A 16,504-nucleotide genomic window follows, 5' to 3' on the forward strand; every position below is an offset into this window, starting at 1 on the left:
TTCGAGCAGATTATTTCGTTGAGCTTTTTGCGGCTAGCCAGCTGTTCAACTTCTCAGTCGATGTACGAGTGGACCGCTTTAGAGATAAGATCGTCGTGTAATTCGAGGGTAATAGTACAACCGTTTGTGTCGTCCTCGCCGAGCACCTCGTCAATCTCGGTCCACTTTCGACTCGAGATAATGACTTTAGCGCGGGAAATTGTCGAGATGTTCTTGATGAACTGAAGCAGCTTGGGACGATCTGTCGTGCATTCGTCGAGCGCATCCACAATCAACAAAACGCCATCCAATTGTGGGTCACTGAGCATAGAATTGAGCAGCTCATACATAGTGCCCCAAGCGTTGTGATCATTGAAAGGAGCTTTTCCACCCTTCTCATACTCAGCCAAGACCTGGTTTCGGAGCCAGGGATACTTCTGAGCCAGTTGAAGAACTAGTGACCGAAGGACGGACGTTGCGTTATCCAACGCTGGCACTGTAGCTTGGCAGAAAAAGTAGCATAGCGGACGCGGATCGCTTTTTTCCAGCTCTTCAATGATACCACAAAGAAGCATCGTTTTTCCCTTGCCTGGGTCCCCTCTGAGCCAGAGCCGGCGGCTTTCAGGGTCGGTCCGCCAGCGTCGGAATTCCTCAACATCTAGGATCCATTCGTATGATGATTTGAAAAGTGTAGGAGTGTTATCCTTTCTACGAATTATTCGTTCCCTATCATCTTTTGGGTTCGTCTGGAAGAGTTCGCGAAGACATTCTTCACTCTTGCCATCTTCATGGCGCCTCTCTTGTTGTTTTGTTTGGTGCGATATGGCCTCTCTCGTTTCACCAAGCAGGGCATGCATTTGAGGATCTAGAATGTCATTTATTAACAAGGCCGTACTCTTTCAAGAGAGATTGTTATGTGTGTTTTAATCATGTTGATCTTTTTATCACATAATTCTCTGACTTATATCAAGGAACAGGGCTACTTGCCAAAAGCTATGAGCTTCTCCTTCTTGACGTTGCTGGGAAGCACTCTTGATAGAAGATCCTTCGCATATGCCGCCGCGGTTGCAGCGGCGTAATCCTGCCATTTTTTGTTCTTGTGACTGTCTGAATAGTCGCAGATGCCACGAATCACCAGGCAGGGAAAGTCTTGCATCAGTCCTGCCGCCTCCATCTCAAAGCAAATCACCCCAAGCTCCTTGCTCAGCCGGTCTCTGGTCTCGCTATTCTCCACGACTTGGTTTGCCGAGGCGATGTTACCGTAGTGAACCACTGGGTCATCGTCGTCTCTATCGATCCGCTGCACAATTTGCGAATCATCGCAGCCATAGCAATCGTTGCAGCTAGAGCCGGCGTTGACATGCTCGTACTCTGTTTGGAACAAGCGGTCGTTAGATTTGCCTTGATAAGTATACTTTTGTCGAAATGAAGCTTTTCGGATCTTTTCCACCGCCTCGGAAAGGAACCCAGGGGTCTTGCTGGCACCGCGTAAGTGACGAGCTTGGAGGCTGCTTAGAGCTGTCAGAAGCGCCGTGGGCGGCGCATTAAGCGAGCCTGTTCGCTCAAACTCCTCAAGCTTTCTTTTTTTCCCCCGGTCATACTGGATGACACCTCCACTGGTGCCAGTAGGCTTGCTAACGACGATATCGCCAAGTCGGATATCATGACCTGGCGAGGGCGCTCCGCCTCCGATCCCGACGAGTAGACCGAATCGAATAGATTTGAAAGTCCGGAGCATGTCTTTAGCAACTGTGGCGGCCGGGTTTGTTCCGTAAACACCATTTGGCAGACAGGCGATGACCACTCTATGGCCTTGTATTAGACCTAGAGTGTAGCTGTTGTGGTCACCATCATCCTGCTCGAATTGAACGTCGTCGTAAATTTCGTCGAGCATGAGTTCTGCGGCGGCCATCTCCAGAGGGAGAGCACAAATCCACCCGACGGTGTACGATTCTTTGTCCTCAGCTTCACTCATCCCATCTCCGCCCGCGGATGCCGCGCTGGACTTCGTGACATTCATCTGCATGAAATATGTGTCGGAGAGACCTCTCTTGTATGAACCCGAGATGAAGATGCTCGCGAACGACGTATCCTCTGGAAAGCATGCACCTTGTCTGATGCCACTAGCAAAGCCCGAGGAAATCGAGTATGCTCAAGGAAGAGTTGTGTCAAAGTTCTGGAAAAACGCGGGGTTCTGCGGACAGCCTCGCAACAGCGACGAGATAAGGATCCTCCCTGCGGCTCTAGCCGTTCACGTGTACCACTGGTGACTGCATATGCATGCAGCGCCCGTCAGCCCGCCCTATTTTTTGACGAAACGATTACAACATGTCTGGCGTTTTCAGCTCCTCCTCCATAATAATAGAGCTTTGAGGTCAAACTTGCGATGGTACATCGTGTCTGCTTTCACTCCTCTGACCTTGAGTTAGCCGCCGTGATCATCACACAGCCTGCTTATTCCTCATACGCGGAACGACATGAGTGGCGGGAACGACTCCCACCCACCCCGAAGCAATGCCCAGCTGGACCCAGTTCTTGTGCATGCCAAGCGCCAATCCCTGCCTTCTTGCCGCCGAACAGACTTTGTTGGTCACCCGTCCACGCCTTGAGATTCATGATCAGTCTTGGTTTTTTCAGCTTCGAGAAAGGCGGCCAGGGTCCCTGGGATGATGGATCATCATTGAGCATGTTGGCAAGGAAGGTGGCGTCTTCCGGAAAAGCACGTCGCAAGTCCAGGAAACGTTGATCGGCTCAGAGGTGCGAATAAGGGGGTCGAGTTGGAACAAACCGAATAAAATGCGCAACAATTGTGGATGGTTATCCAAGTAAGGCTACTGGGGTTGATAAGTGTGGTTCATTGTTATATTGTTGGCAGTCACAATAGCACACACACTTTCAGCAGACAACGAGGCACTGAGGAACATCCACAACGAAGCCACATCAGACAGGAAGACTTGAGCCATGGGTCAGGCAGGCATTTATGTACCAGATCTCTATTGATCACATTCATGCATCATCCATGACAGTGTCCCATCAGCTCCTTCGCCGCTCGCCGCTTCCGTCTCGCCCATGCTTTCTATCAAGTCATTTCAAGTCCTCCATCTGGAAGCAGATTGCTTCCATTCCAGGCACTGGGTCTCCTCCACCTACATGCCCACTGAGTCCTCCACAATACTACGGTCCTCGCAACGCTTATTTCATGTATCCTATTCGTCTGGAACTATACCATGAAGATAACGAAGGTCATGCTGGCCGCGTCTAGGTCGAGACTGTTACCGACGCGATAGTTTCCTGAGCCCTATGGCAAGTATGACTAGGTGGAGATGATGCTACCGATGTTGCCGCACATCACTTCTGAGCCGATGGAGCTGCTTCGGGCGGGTCTGTTGGGGCTGATATGTACGTTGGACATTGGGCCGAGGACCATGGCGAAGTTTGGGATAATCAGGATTTGCACCACCGTAACTCGGCCTCAAGGATGATGACTCGCATAGCATTTAAGAAAATCGCCGCATACTAAGTGTTCACAACTTTATAACGATCTCTCTAGTTGAGACTACAAAGACACTATGCTCGAGTACTTCGTTACCCTCCCGAGCGCAGATCTCAAGATCCTGAAGGCGCCGGAACTCTGAACATCCCACTCTGCACATCTTCCTCAGCTTTCAAACTCAAGTTGACAATCTCAATAATGATATGTTGCCTCTCTGCCTCAAGGTGCTCCTCCGGGATAGCGCTGCCATACCACACGGAGGCATAGATATCAAGATACCTTTTCCCAGCCACACTGATATCCCTCACGGCAATATTCAACACCCCAAATCGGGTATTTTTGCCGTCGATAAGATTCTTGTCACCGCAAGCCTTGAGTCGAAACTCGGGTAGCAGTCGCACCATCGGTCTCTCCGCACACGTTCGTGGGCTGTAGTTGGGAATACTAAAGTTGGTCACCACCCCGCCCCAGCTCTCCAGAATCCGCGATGTGCCAGTCGCTCCTCCTCCAGCGTAAGTAGACTTCTTGAAGTAGTGCTCCGCGTTGCCGCGATTATTAGCAGCATCTGCAAGAGGTGAGGCAGACCACGTCGAAAAGGCCCAGGCGTTGACATTGGGAAGTGGTACAAGGGCACGACACTCGACCGATTTCCACGTGGCTGGGTCCTGTAGCGTGGAATTGGAGTTGACGCCATACCAGAACTGTTTGGCATCTTCAATATCTTTGGAGAAGAGCTCGAGAAAGCCCCGGTCGCCGATGGAAGTTTTCCGTTTGGCGAGGATGTCCATACAGAGGGAGCCTGGGGTTGGGAGCGGGATCTGGCTGTTTGGGATGTTTGTGCGCTCGTTGAGTAGTTTGAGGACGAAGTGACATCGCTCGAGTTCGAAGTCGATTTTCTTTCCTAGGGTCTTTGGGCCTGAGAGGATGTATGGGTGACCGTCGAATTCCTCGGTCCAGTTGCCGAATGTGGGCCAGGGTGTGCTTTGCGCAGCGGTAAGAGTAGCGAAAATCGCGACGATTATGGACAACATATTGCAATTGGAGGAAGGATGTGTGCATCTGAATTCTGGTTGTTTCGATCAAGACTGAAACTTCATGACTGGGCGATTGCCATTATGAAGCAAAGTAGCCGGCGGCGCTCATATGCTTGACGCCGTAAACTGTCCAATCGCTCACGACACTTGCCGTGGGCTTCACAACGGTTCTTCATTGTCATTGCATAGAACAAAGTTTGAAAGAACGAGTAGTTACACGATGCAAATTCCTGTAGATATGAGCTCCCCCAAACATCTATTGTGTCTACCAAGCTAGGCAATGGATGAGAAAGAAGTATTGTTAGCTGGTGCTCCCGCCCCGCGCCTCTCGATGGATTCCAGAGAGCAAACAGGGCGCGGGGCTTTTCGGTAAAGGGAATGAGACAGGCACTAAGAGCCTCGAGATGAAAGGAAGTTTGCGCGGAAGCCCGAGCAGGGCCGACTGCCAATGGGACAATACTGCTCAAGTTTCACCGCCGATCTGGTCGGTGCTACGAGGCGTTGTAACACAAGCGAGTCTCTGCAAGCCCTCGGGGACCCCAAAGTCTGGACCGTTGGCAGAATAAAGATGTCTTGCGCGCCAAGGCGCCTATGGTCGCGATGTTGACGTGCTATTGGCATGCATCAATGTGGAATGGTCTCTTGTCTATCGGCTCGAAGGAATGCAATCTACCCTTTGATATCCTTCCAGCTCACACGTGTCAAGGTGCTGGTTACATTTACCAAAAAGAATGGGTGTGGAGGGTGTCTTTCCAAGAGAAAGACTCTCGCTTACATCGCTAGGGGAGGGCTACGCTGGCCCATTGCCATGGTCGAAAAGCCTCTTGCCCGGGGCAAACAAGACTCAGGAGTGGTGTTCATTGTTCTAATTATGTACGTACGTGCATACATACCTCGATGTCTGCAACACATACTAATGACATGAATCCGTAATTGTCAAGTGATATCGAATGATTTTGATCAACAGCTAAACACACATCAGATATGGCAACATGTCACGTCTTCGTTGTTGGTACATATCGAGGCAGTACTCTGTTTACTGCAGCTTTGATGCGACGTCGAGACTCGCGCAGCCTCTTGGCTTCACCTCGACCGGTAGCGTTCGGCTCTCTCATAGATTCGTCCCCTTCTCTGACCTCCATTCTATCTTGCCAAGGGACGACTCATTGCTCATCAGTGATTTGGAAGAATTGCTCAAAGTGCAATGACACGTTCCCCAACCTTGCTACCCCTTCACGCTGATTTGAAGCATTTTCAGCCTATCCGATCCAGTCACCAAGTAGGTCGGGTAGTTGTTCTAGATCCCACTCTCACCGGTCGGAGATCTACCGAAATCGAGACTTCTGAGCTTCGAATGCTCTCGCTGTTTCATTCAGCCATTATCACTTCTCATATCGCGCTAGTTGGTGTCGCTAGCTGGTGCCGCTAGTTCCCGTGAGACCTGTTACCATGGAGCATCATCTCCAATTCGTTTCGCTCGATTGTCACAGGCACATCTCGCCATCGAAATCAGCTCATTCTAGAAAAAGGTGATTCTGATCTCATGGTTTTGAATGACCCCTGTCATTTGACTCCAAAGATAAGTGTACCGTCTACCTGGATCCTACTTTTAACCGTCTCACCGACTCCACGTCTTCGGATCCAGGTCCGGTGGCCTGCTTCGAAAGGCAACGCCCCGAAGCCACCTTATACGAGGGAAGAAGAAAAAAGCAATGTGAAGCTATCAAAGTTGTCCAATCGTCGCCGACCAAAGTATCCTTTCGGCCCTTTCTAGCCGTGTCTCCCAAGACTTGGGTGCAGAACGTGGCAGGGTTTTGGCCACGTTTTATGCCGGTCACACCAATCCTTACGGGGGGATATAGCTAGGTGCCATGAGTGATAAGAATCCTTGGGGGAGCTTCGCGTAGTTGGAGTTCTAGACCGCTCTGAGTCTCGTCACCATGATGTGACCTATCTACGTGCACCAAGGCGGTAGATTGTTCTTGCGACAATCACGCAAGAAACGAGGTGACGGTACTTTGGACATCATGTACCAACTGAGCGGGGATCTCGGGCCCGGAATATCAATTCGAATTATTCCCCGTCATAGACTAGGCATTTTGCCCGGTATGAAGATAATTATCGCTTCTCGGCCTCTGTCGATTTCGAGAATGCATGACCTCAATCATTACCGGGCAAAATTCAATGGTTCACCGGACACCGCTGTAGATGACGACAGGTTACGAGAGTAATACTATCAAGAAAAGGTACTCAGAGGCATTGGGTATTCAGAATTTTTCATGTTCAGAGTACGGAGTCGAGAACTTGTGCTGTTCTTCCACGAGTGTGGTAGAATCGATGTCTGCACAACATTGAATTGCGTGAAAACACCATCGAGACCTGGCAACTGCAGAACTCGAGTCATTACCATCGTGGGATTAAAATACCTGCATTGCAGGAAGCATGTGTTTTGGCGTCTGCCACATTGAACTAGCGGTAAACCAACCCCGCGAATCAACGTGCTAGAGACGGCACTAAGGCGCCGGTTGCGATCGTCGTCCGGCCAGTAGGCGGGCTTACATATAAGTGGCGATCCCGCTGGACGTGATCATCGGCCTCTTTGTTCGCCAAGCGCTGATGAAACACCGTTCATCAATTCCCGGCAACTTCACACACTCATCAGTTTCTGTCAACATGGCCATCACTGTTGATGTTGAAGCGACGATGGGAGCCCAGGCGTTTGGCACGGCCGTCTACTCCCTCGAAATACCAAGTATCTACTTTGGCATCACAATTGGTCTCACAATACTCATTGCAGTAAAAGCCTCACAGCAGACAGTTTCTATCTACATGAAAACGAACTCATTTTTCAACCTTTATGTGTGGATGTGAGTATCACTTCGTTATTTTCAAGTCAAATTCGTTGCAGCGATCGCCAGTGATAACAGTTGAAAGGATATGGGTTCTACTTATTGCCAATCTGCTCCAAGCCATCATCAACTGGCTGTTCATTCGAGGTGATCTGTTAGGAACGTAAGACACTGACATCGATCCACAAGGATCAGGATAAAGTAGCTGACCCTTGAGTCTAGCTTGGGCTTCTTCTTTGGAAGTTGCATTCTATGGACGTTGCAGACGCAGCTAGCCCTCCAGATCATCGCAAATCGCCTAGGCCTCGTCATAATTGACAAAAGCAGAGTGAAAGTCATGAAGATCTCCTTGCTCGTCATAGTCGGCATCATCAATATCTCGGTTGCCTGCATATGGATCCCAGCTCGCTTGACACAAAAGGAACCATTTGTGCGCATCAATGAGATCTGGGATCGCATGGAAAAGATCATCTATCTAATCGTGGATCTTACTCTGAATGCGATTTTCCTCCGCAAAGTGCGACGGGAATTGATTGCCGGAGGTCTCACAAAGTATTGGCTATTGTTCAACTGCAATGTCGCAGCCGTTTCAGTCTCTTTGTCCATGGATGTGAGTTCATCTCTTCGATTCTTGCATGTGTATCCGTGCTGAAAGCTGCATCAGATTCTCATCATCGTTATGATGTCTCTTCCCAACCCTTTTCTTTACGCCATTACTCATCCAGTCGCATACAGTGTCAAACTTGTGATTGAGATGCTGATGGCGGATCTGATCTCAACTATCGCCCGACAACCACACCAGCTTCTTAGCCGCTCGGATGTTTAACGGATAATTTGCAACGAGGATACCATGAAGACTTTAAGAAACATTGCTATGGGAATTAGGACCATAGTGATTGAAGTGTTGGAGGTTTTACGTATAAAGCGAAATACTTATGAAATGTTTTAGTTTTATAGCATATGTTGTTTTCTTCACGTTACAGATTCCCTGCGTGAATGTCGTAAACGTTATATTGATCTGTGTTTCAACATCAATTGCCTCCGTATAGTACTTTAAGGGGAATAAGCCGATACTCGGCGGGCCCCTGGGCGACAGCAACGACCACAAAAACGAACATGAAGACGACCACAATGACGACTACAAAGACGAAAAGAAGACGAGTATCAGGTTATTACCCCTAGTGCTGAGTTCTCAGCCGTCCCATGGGCGCTTTGCTGGGTACAGGACAGAGCGAGATTGCCTTTCCCACTCAAATCCAGAGTCTAGCATATCGTAGAGAGAACAAAAAGAATTACAGCTTACAGACATCCAGCTCGAGTCCTCATCCTCTTGATCATGTTTACCGCTGCCTGTGTCATGGCCTTCATCATATGAGGAGTGACGTGCAAATGGCCGGCAATCAACGGCCTTGATGTAGAGGCTGTTGATTGCGGGCTTCCCGGTCTGCGCTTCGAAAGATCTTAAATAGTCATCGTCGACAATGAGGCAGTAACCGAAACGACTGTGGTCGCGTTTTCCAACAATCGGAATTTCTTGCTCAGGGTCGGCACTTTGAGATAGACCTTCAGCCCAAAATTGGAACCGCAGCATGACATTCCAGATCGACATGCCGTCGAGTTCTGGGTCTTCGATTATTGACAGGCGATGGTAGGGCCGAATATAGGTAGCGTTTGCATTGTATGATATGTCTCCCAGCATGCATTCGCCTAAATATGTGACCTAGCGCTCCCATAAGGCCTGGTCGCGATAGGTTGTCCAGTAAAATAGAAACCCCAAACATAAAGTTGGTCGGGCCGATGTCGGATGTGCCGGGTGACGCTGGGAAGATGTAGCACGACGGTAGTTGAAAGTGGTGGGATCTCGATTTTGTGTATTGAAGACCTGCGAACCGAAGAGAGAGTGATTTTATTGAGGAAGAGTTAAGAAATGGTAAATGGCTGCAAAAGGTCTAATACCAAGTAGAAGCTCAGGATTCGACGACTACAGATAGTCATCAGGTCCTTTCCGAAAGCCTCGGCACTGACCTCGGTGGGATTCGCGGCATATCTACCTCAACGGCTTACCTTTTCCATCGAAGAAATAACCTTGTTAGGCAGATACCTGGCAAGCTTTAATGGTCAATTTCAGTTGCAACGTACTGGCTGGGTATGAAGACCATGGTGCGACTTTGGCCTCTCTACCTTGAGAGAGCCCGATGACACTTCCTGAACAGAAGAGTACCTATGCAAGAAGAATAATGCGGCAATGTGGGAATCTTTCCGCATAGGAATGTCAACTGAAGATCTCACCACTCAGAGGCACGTGAACGAAGAAGGGGGGGAAGTTGTTTGATAACATAAAGGTCACTCGTAAGGGTTTGAAGTCTTTCGCCTCTCTTGGTTTAGCCAGCATTACACTTTCCAAGTGTCATGATCCTTCCCGTAGAGGTTCATGATCAACCTTTCACAATGCGCGAATTGACCTCACGGTGGCATTCAAGGGACACAAGAAGAACTATGCGCCATTGATATGGTAAATGCAAGAGTACTAAGGAGTTTCGTTGAGGCCTTTTGGAAGGTAGCGTAGTCTACTCCACTGCTGGCCACATGCCGTTTCAGAATGTAGGAGTGTCACAGTACAGAAACTTCCGGTATATGAAGGACTTCCCAATTGTCCGCGTGCGATGGATCACCAAACGGCTTCAACAGCGCAAAGCGAAGCCTGAATGAGTTAGCTCGGGGTTAGACAGGTTCTGGAAATGGAATATCACGTACGTGTAATTGCCAACAGCGATTTGGCTTCCGTTGCCGAGTTTTCCGAACCACCAGTGCTCATCCTGTTCGTAAGCACCATTTCGGTTGCGATCCATGATCGGATACGTAAATGTCTCATTCGGGTCGTAAATGCTGGTGTCGATGGCCTCTACCCTGCCGGACCCAACCCAGGAGGCGATAGTACCAATGTGGCCATTTTCTCCGGGCACTGGGGGATACTTCCACTCTCGTTCCGTCCATCCCGCCTCGAAAACCTAGTACGCAGATTAGTCTGATGAACATGATACTTCTAGCACCTTGACTAGTCGTGACGTACATCCCAACGAGTCTCCTTGATGCCGTAAATCGGTTTGCTAATAACCCTTGGGAAATCTTGAGCCGCCAGGCTAAGGTTGAATGTAAAGCTGGACGGGATCAACATCGCTGCCCATTTAGTTGTAGGTGACTGACTCACTATGGCTTGCTAGCGACTGGAGTGTTCGAAGTTGTTGATATCATGAAAGCGTAATTGGTTTCCTCCAACGGCGTCACCTCCTTGCGAAGGTCACCACCGAGACCTGATCAGCCAGTTAGCGGAATGAACAATCGAAAGTCCTCAAGAATACGAACCCAGATATGGGACAGAGAGGTACTCTCCATTGCTGCCAGAGATGAGAACACGACCGCTGTACAAGGGGAGTCCAGACGCGTTCCAGCCAAGGGTGTCTGGGTTCTTGAAGTTCACTCTGGATGAAGTGTCAGCGCAAGCCGGTATGAAACGATTCCAGAACTTACGAGACTGTCTTGCTTTCTCCAGATTGCAACGTGAATTCCGCGGGGAAGCTGACTTCTGGCGCGCGCGTCTCGGGGATCATGTCAAAGAACTCCTTTACCCTCTTGGTTCCAGGAGCAGGGTTGGCGATAACCCGGTCAGCTGCGTACCACCCAAGGATGTCGGCCGAGACGATGTCCTCCGCAGAAAACTTGTAGGTCACTGCCTCTTCGTCATTGTTGGTGACGGAAATCTCATGGTACCGGTTGAAGTAGCGGGTGTCGTTCAGTGCAATCTTCTCATAGTCGATCACGGTCTTGTACTTGAGCACCTTGAAAGCATCGACCAAGCCGTTTCCGACTTGAGCGACACTAGCAGAGTGGCCGTAGTCGGTCTCGGTCAGACCATCAGCCCAAGGAACACTGATGCCGCTGGAAATGATACGCTTGCCTAGGTCTTTTGCCCAGGCATTTCCACTAGGGTGCGTGTTACGCCCGCCGTAGACGGAGACGTACAGCGCGGCCACCCCGGCAATGTACGGTGCAGCCATGGAAGTGCCGCTCTGAATGGTGTATGAGTCGTCGATCCATGTACTGTAGATCTTGCCTCCTGGTGCAGCAATGTCGGGCTTGATCTGAAGATCGTACAATGGCCCGATGTTGGTGAAATAATTCGGATCACCGCCGAGGGAGTATGTCAGCGCGACCGGAAGTCCGTGGTTGACAGAGAAATCTGCTGTGACGTTGCGGCCAGCCTTGATTGCTTCGACGATCTGCTTTCCTGCAAAACTGGTTATGAACCCAACGGTGCTGTTCGTGTTCCCAATCACGGGGTAGCTGAGCGGGCGGTCGTCATTGTAAACTAAAACAAGCGTACCACCGACAGGAGCTAGATTCTCTTGCTGCGTGTGGATGTCGCAGGACACGGCGGCACCACGTCTGACGAGCACAATTTTGCCTGTAAAGTCCAGAGAGCCAGGCTCAAGCGGCTCGCAGGCATCAGTCGTGGCGTTGGTATCGAGAGAGAATGGAACGATTGGGACATCCACGACTGTCGCGGGGAAGGGATCGTAGCTAATGGGAGGAATGAATCCATATCTCGCCGTCTCTTCGCTACCCCCATTGACTCCGGAGAAGTTGGCGTCGAACGGGAAAGCAGGGAACGTCTGAGAGTCAACCGAGGCTACAGCAAGCACATTTTTGCCAGTCGCGCCGGTGCTGCTCAGGAACGGTCCGACTGTGCCAACGTTGCCGGACGCGACAACGGTGACGATGCCTTCGTCTACGAATCGAGATGCAATGACCGACCAGGCCTCTGTGGCCCACCCGATATTGGAGCCGACGCTGGCTGTTATGATATCCACCTGGTCCAAAGGTTAGCGACACTGTAACAGGTACTGTAGTTCTGACAGGGTCAGCGCTTACTCCATCGTCATAGGCGCGGAAAAACGCTTCAAGAATCGTCGCAGTGTCTGTGAAACCCTAGGCGTGATTTTCAAGCATTAGCCTTGTAGGCTGCATCTTCATCAAGTTGTCGCAGTGCTAATGCGACTCACGTATTGCGAAAAGATCTTGTAGGCGTAAAGCGTTGCCTCGGGCGCAACTCCGGACCATCTTGTGGCAAGCTCGTCAGATAGTGACAGCAATCGAGATGGGCACCTGACTTACCCAGCACCTTTAGCTGCGACGATTCCTGCAACATGGGAGCCGTGACCCTGTTGATCGAGGGGGTCCTCATCAGGTTGCTTTTCGCCCTCATACGGCCATACTTGATAGCGCCGCGGTTAGCGGCGACAAGAAAACAAACGGAAATCCCCATGCCACTTACATCCATCACCGGCGAAATCATAGCCTCCTTCGACTTTGAATCCAGGTCCAAAGCCATTGCCGAGCTGAAAGGATGAGGAGTCATAAACGTGGGATGCGGACAGGGTGCTCTCCTTCAGTAAGACTTACGTCGGGGTGTTTGTACCATATGCCAGTATCAACAACGCCAACCTTGGCCCCCTTTCCAAAGATACCCTGTGCGTGTAACTTGGAGACACCAGTAGCATTGTGCGTCGTGTACGCTACATCCTCGCCCTGGATCAAACGCTTGCTTTCCACAGGGTCGAGCTTGACTGCCACGTTTGGCCAAACATTCACGACGTCAGGAAGGCTCAACAAAGAGTCGAGAGTGTGGCTCTCCGTCTCGACACTTGCACCAGTAAAGATCTTGTTGTCAAAGGTCTTGACGACTTTGACACCATCGGTCGACGCGAGACCGTCTCGGCGTTGAGTTGAGCCCTGGTAACGCTGGTCAACAGCAAGCTCATTGGGGAAACACAAAACGCATGCTCACTGGCGCGAATTCCACGATGAAATTCTTCGAGATGGGCCGATTGTTGTCTCCGAAATCGACAGTCTCGCGACTTTTCAACGCGGAGTCACTCCCTGCTTCGACAAGCGGGAGTGCAAGGGCGAACGCAAACAGCCGCATTGTGGTCCAGACGCCGCGCGAGCAGGCATTCAGGAAAGGACAAAAGCTCGGTGCTCTCATCTGCGTCACGCCCTTCAAGCCCGTGCTTTCCTCACCTTGATATAAGTGCAGACATCTCTGGTTTCTCTACTCCTCGTAAATACGCGGAGTGGTGGTCATTTCAGTCCATTGTTGATCTCAAGGTCCGAGGAAAATAATGCTCGTTTTCGGACGCATTTTGCGCAATAATCACGAAAGTCCCCTGTTCAGACTACATTTACGAGGTTACAGTGCATCACAAGGCACTGCGTGCCTGGATTGAGGTCGCAATGCCGTTGCCAAGATGTGATAATGAACGACCAAAGACCTGATCACGCGAGATGAGATGAACCACCCCTAGGTATTTATCATAACCCATGCCGACGCGACTCGGTCGCGTGCTTGACAGATCACGGGACGGCCTATGGTAAGGGAGTTTGACATTAACTGTTAATTGATCGCGTGCTGGATCCCGGCTCAGTGCTGATCCACCTTCCTCGTTCAGCTTCTTGGCACCCGCGGGAACGGATAACTCTGGCCTTATCACCGAGGGTTCAGTGCCTCTGAGGAACCTTATTTCAATTGGACTGTGTGTGCGAAACACGAGCATTGCCTTATTGTGCTTACTACTCCATTCGTGAGTTGGTATTGAGCAATTGCTTTCACGGCGATTGGTGGGCTAGATAAGGTAAATTGGTCTACGAAGGGTTTCATTGTGGCGAATCTTATTCAAGATGAGCGATTGTGTTTTATCTTTCCCGGTGGGATGGGCGATAGCGCCCACTGTGCGAGTATCTTCAGTCTCATATCTTCCCTACTTGTGCTCTCAAATGGATTCACGGCGTTATGTTGAGACTTTGCCTGTGAATGCGACAGCCCATTGAGCCGCGGTCGGACACTGTACCCCGTACCCTATCTCGCCTCTGCAATGGTTATCTGGCTGGAGGGTTCAAGCCGCAACGCTTGAGGATACCGCAGCCGTTGACGGTTCTGAGGCCTGGGGGCGCAGCTCGATTGGCTCGTCGGAGTTTGCCTGGGGTCCCGGGTTTGGGTGCCGAGCCCGCGGAGCACAAAGCGACCCCATCAAGTTGGTGAATACCGGGCGCCTGAACTCACTTTGTATACTTTCAAGTGATCGCCCGCGAGTTTCGGGCATGAACACAGTCAGAACAATCGCCGTGATGACAGTCAGGCCCCCGAAGAGGAAGTAGGCGCCATACGCTGAAGCAGATAACAGGATCGGAGTGATGAGAGCCACTAGCCAGTTTGTGAACTAAGTACGCCATGTCAGTAACGTCGAAACTGAAGAAGAAGAGCAGCACTCACAAATGAAGACGCCATGCCAATCGAGTTTCCTGCGGCTCTGGTGTTGCCAGGTAGAATCTCGCTGGCGTAGATCTTTCCGACGACATTCCAGGTGGCGCAGTAGGCCATGCCGAATGCGAAGACTGAGATTACGACAACCCAACGAGCAGCTCCTGTAGGTCCCACCGCCCCAGCTGCGTAAAGACTTCCCATAAGCATCATAAGTCCAGAAAGGATTATGCCACCGCTGATTGCCGATGTTCGTCTTCCCCATTTATCGGCTAGGATAGAAGCCGGGATAGACACGACCAGCATCGTGATGGAGGAAACCCCTGATGCGATCAGCGAGGAGTTGGACTGTGAGATGCCAGCCTGGTCGAACAATGCGGGCGCGTACTATCTTGGTCAGTCTCTTTGTCAGAGATATAGAACAACTAGGGTATCATACATAGGTGATTGCATCGATCCCTGATAATTGGATCATCGATAGGATAAAGAGCGCCAACAAAGTCCGCGACCGGTACGGCCCACGGAAAGGCAAAAGAAAGTTCTGCCTCGTGGAAAGACTAGGCTGTTCTTGCGGTGTGTTGAGAAAGTCTCGCCGAGCCTCGTCCATGTCGAAGTCAAGCAACTCAAGAGCCGTCACCGCCTCTTGCGTCGTGCCCCAAAGCAGTAGCCATCGTGGTGACTCAGGTAGAACTCGGCAGACAAGAGCAAGCATGATGGATACTGAGATCTGAACCACGTACGGGAGACGCCACGCGGTGCTGTCTTCAATCGAGCTGGTTGTGTAGCAAGAGAAGTATCCGATACAGATCCCGAGAGTTGACATGAATTGCGGCAAAGCGGCCAGTCGACCTCTCCGGCGGGAGGGAGCTATCTCTGCGAGATAGACGGCGATGTTGCCGAGGAAAATGCCCTGGCCAACGCCGCTGACTGCACGACCTAGGATAAATTGGCTCAAGCTAAAAGATGTCGTTTGTAGGATTCCGCCAAGGGCGAAGAGCGCGGCGCCGGGTGATATGATACGCAGTCGTCCGTACTTATCTGCCAGCCGACCGGCGAGCAGTGAGGGGATGATACCCGTCAATAAAATCATTGAAACTGTGATCCCTCGAACGGTCGCGGAAAGATGTCCGAATGTTATCGTGAACTGTTCCATGTGTACTGCTGAGCCGATGGTGCCTGTGTCATAGCCATTAAGGAAACCTCCAAACGATAGGGCGATGGTCGCCGTCACGTAGTTCGGCATCAGTTTCGCAAAATGCGGCATGTTGACGCGTTGGAAAATGACTACTTGTCACAGGACTCAAGGTAATTCTGTCGAAGTAGCAATACAACTCGCTGATGCAGTGTGTAGTTGGGAAGTCAAAGCCGGTGGTGGTTACGACCCCGCAGTAGTTGGGCGCATGTCATCTCACCCGTCGATCACTTCTGCGCCCGTCAAGGAACTTCATCACGTGCGTGAGATGATAACAGCCATGCTCATAGATGATGAAGAGCTTCGAGTACTTGATTCTGTTCTTTCAGGTGTAATTACATTCAATTAGACGTATTTGCGGGCCAAGAAGTATGATTTAATAGCGCTGCCTATTTTATTTCAACTCAAACCTTGATTCAATTTCTTAAAAATGGTGAAACCCAAATCCCAGTCATTGAGCATTATGTGCTTTCGCTTGGGGTGATCCAGCAGAGTGCAATCGGTGATCTTCATTGTTTGAAACATCTGCATTAAGACCAAGACTGCGTCCATTGCCACTGATCACAAGACATTGGTACTCCAATCGGCGTGTATGCATAACGATGTCGAGATATTTCGTGAACTTCTTCTTCTTTGTCATAC

The 16,504-nt window shown here is 50.4% G+C and overlaps 6 protein-coding genes across 6 annotated transcripts; 1 reads left to right on the forward strand and 5 right to left on the reverse strand.

Annotated features, from left to right (window-relative positions):
* Positions 1-53: 53 nt before the first annotated feature.
* Positions 54-836, reverse strand: CCOS01_07210 (uncharacterized protein; the record flags this gene model as incomplete). The annotated part of the gene is made up of 1 exon (XM_060455377.1): positions 54-836. The coding sequence occupies one exon, from the start codon at positions 834-836 to the stop codon at positions 54-56; it is 783 nt and encodes a 260-aa protein (XP_060313269.1).
* Positions 837-958: 122 nt separating this feature from the next.
* On the reverse strand, positions 959-1,999 carry CCOS01_07211 (uncharacterized protein; the record flags this gene model as incomplete). The annotated part of the gene is made up of 1 exon (XM_060455378.1): positions 959-1,999. The coding sequence occupies one exon, from the start codon at positions 1,997-1,999 to the stop codon at positions 959-961; it is 1,041 nt and encodes a 346-aa protein (XP_060313270.1).
* Positions 2,000-3,585: 1,586 nt separating this feature from the next.
* CCOS01_07212 (uncharacterized protein) lies at positions 3,586-4,503 on the reverse strand (the record flags this gene model as incomplete). The annotated part of the gene is made up of 1 exon (XM_060455379.1): positions 3,586-4,503. One exon carries the CDS (start codon positions 4,501-4,503, stop codon positions 3,586-3,588), a length of 918 nt encoding a protein of 305 aa, XP_060313271.1.
* Positions 4,504-7,179: 2,676 nt separating this feature from the next.
* Positions 7,180-8,181, forward strand: CCOS01_07213 (uncharacterized protein; the record flags this gene model as incomplete). Its single annotated transcript, XM_060455380.1, has 4 exons — positions 7,180-7,373; positions 7,441-7,518; positions 7,578-7,965; positions 8,020-8,181. The coding sequence occupies 4 exons, from the start codon at positions 7,180-7,182 to the stop codon at positions 8,179-8,181; spliced, it is 822 nt and encodes a 273-aa protein (XP_060313272.1).
* A 1,784-nt stretch (positions 8,182-9,965) lies between these two features.
* Positions 9,966-13,338, reverse strand: CCOS01_07214 (subtilase; the record flags this gene model as incomplete). Its single annotated transcript, XM_060455381.1, has 12 exons — positions 9,966-10,056; positions 10,110-10,363; positions 10,426-10,513; positions 10,564-10,666; positions 10,719-10,834; positions 10,884-12,223; positions 12,285-12,341; positions 12,416-12,473; positions 12,528-12,627; positions 12,688-12,751; positions 12,816-13,145; positions 13,201-13,338. The coding sequence occupies 12 exons, from the start codon at positions 13,336-13,338 to the stop codon at positions 9,966-9,968; spliced, it is 2,739 nt and encodes a 912-aa protein (XP_060313273.1).
* A 967-nt stretch (positions 13,339-14,305) lies between these two features.
* CCOS01_07215 (uncharacterized protein) lies at positions 14,306-15,934 on the reverse strand (the record flags this gene model as incomplete). The annotated part of the gene is made up of 3 exons (XM_060455382.1): positions 14,306-14,629; positions 14,683-15,057; positions 15,110-15,934. 3 exons carry the CDS (start codon positions 15,932-15,934, stop codon positions 14,306-14,308), a joined length of 1,524 nt encoding a protein of 507 aa, XP_060313274.1.
* Between the last annotated feature and the right edge of the window lie 570 nt (positions 15,935-16,504).

This window comes from Colletotrichum costaricense, assembly GCF_030867565.1.
Source record: "Colletotrichum costaricense strain IMI 309622 chromosome Unknown Scaffold_7.1, whole genome shotgun sequence".
NCBI lineage: Eukaryota > Fungi > Ascomycota > Sordariomycetes > Glomerellales > Glomerellaceae > Colletotrichum > Colletotrichum costaricense.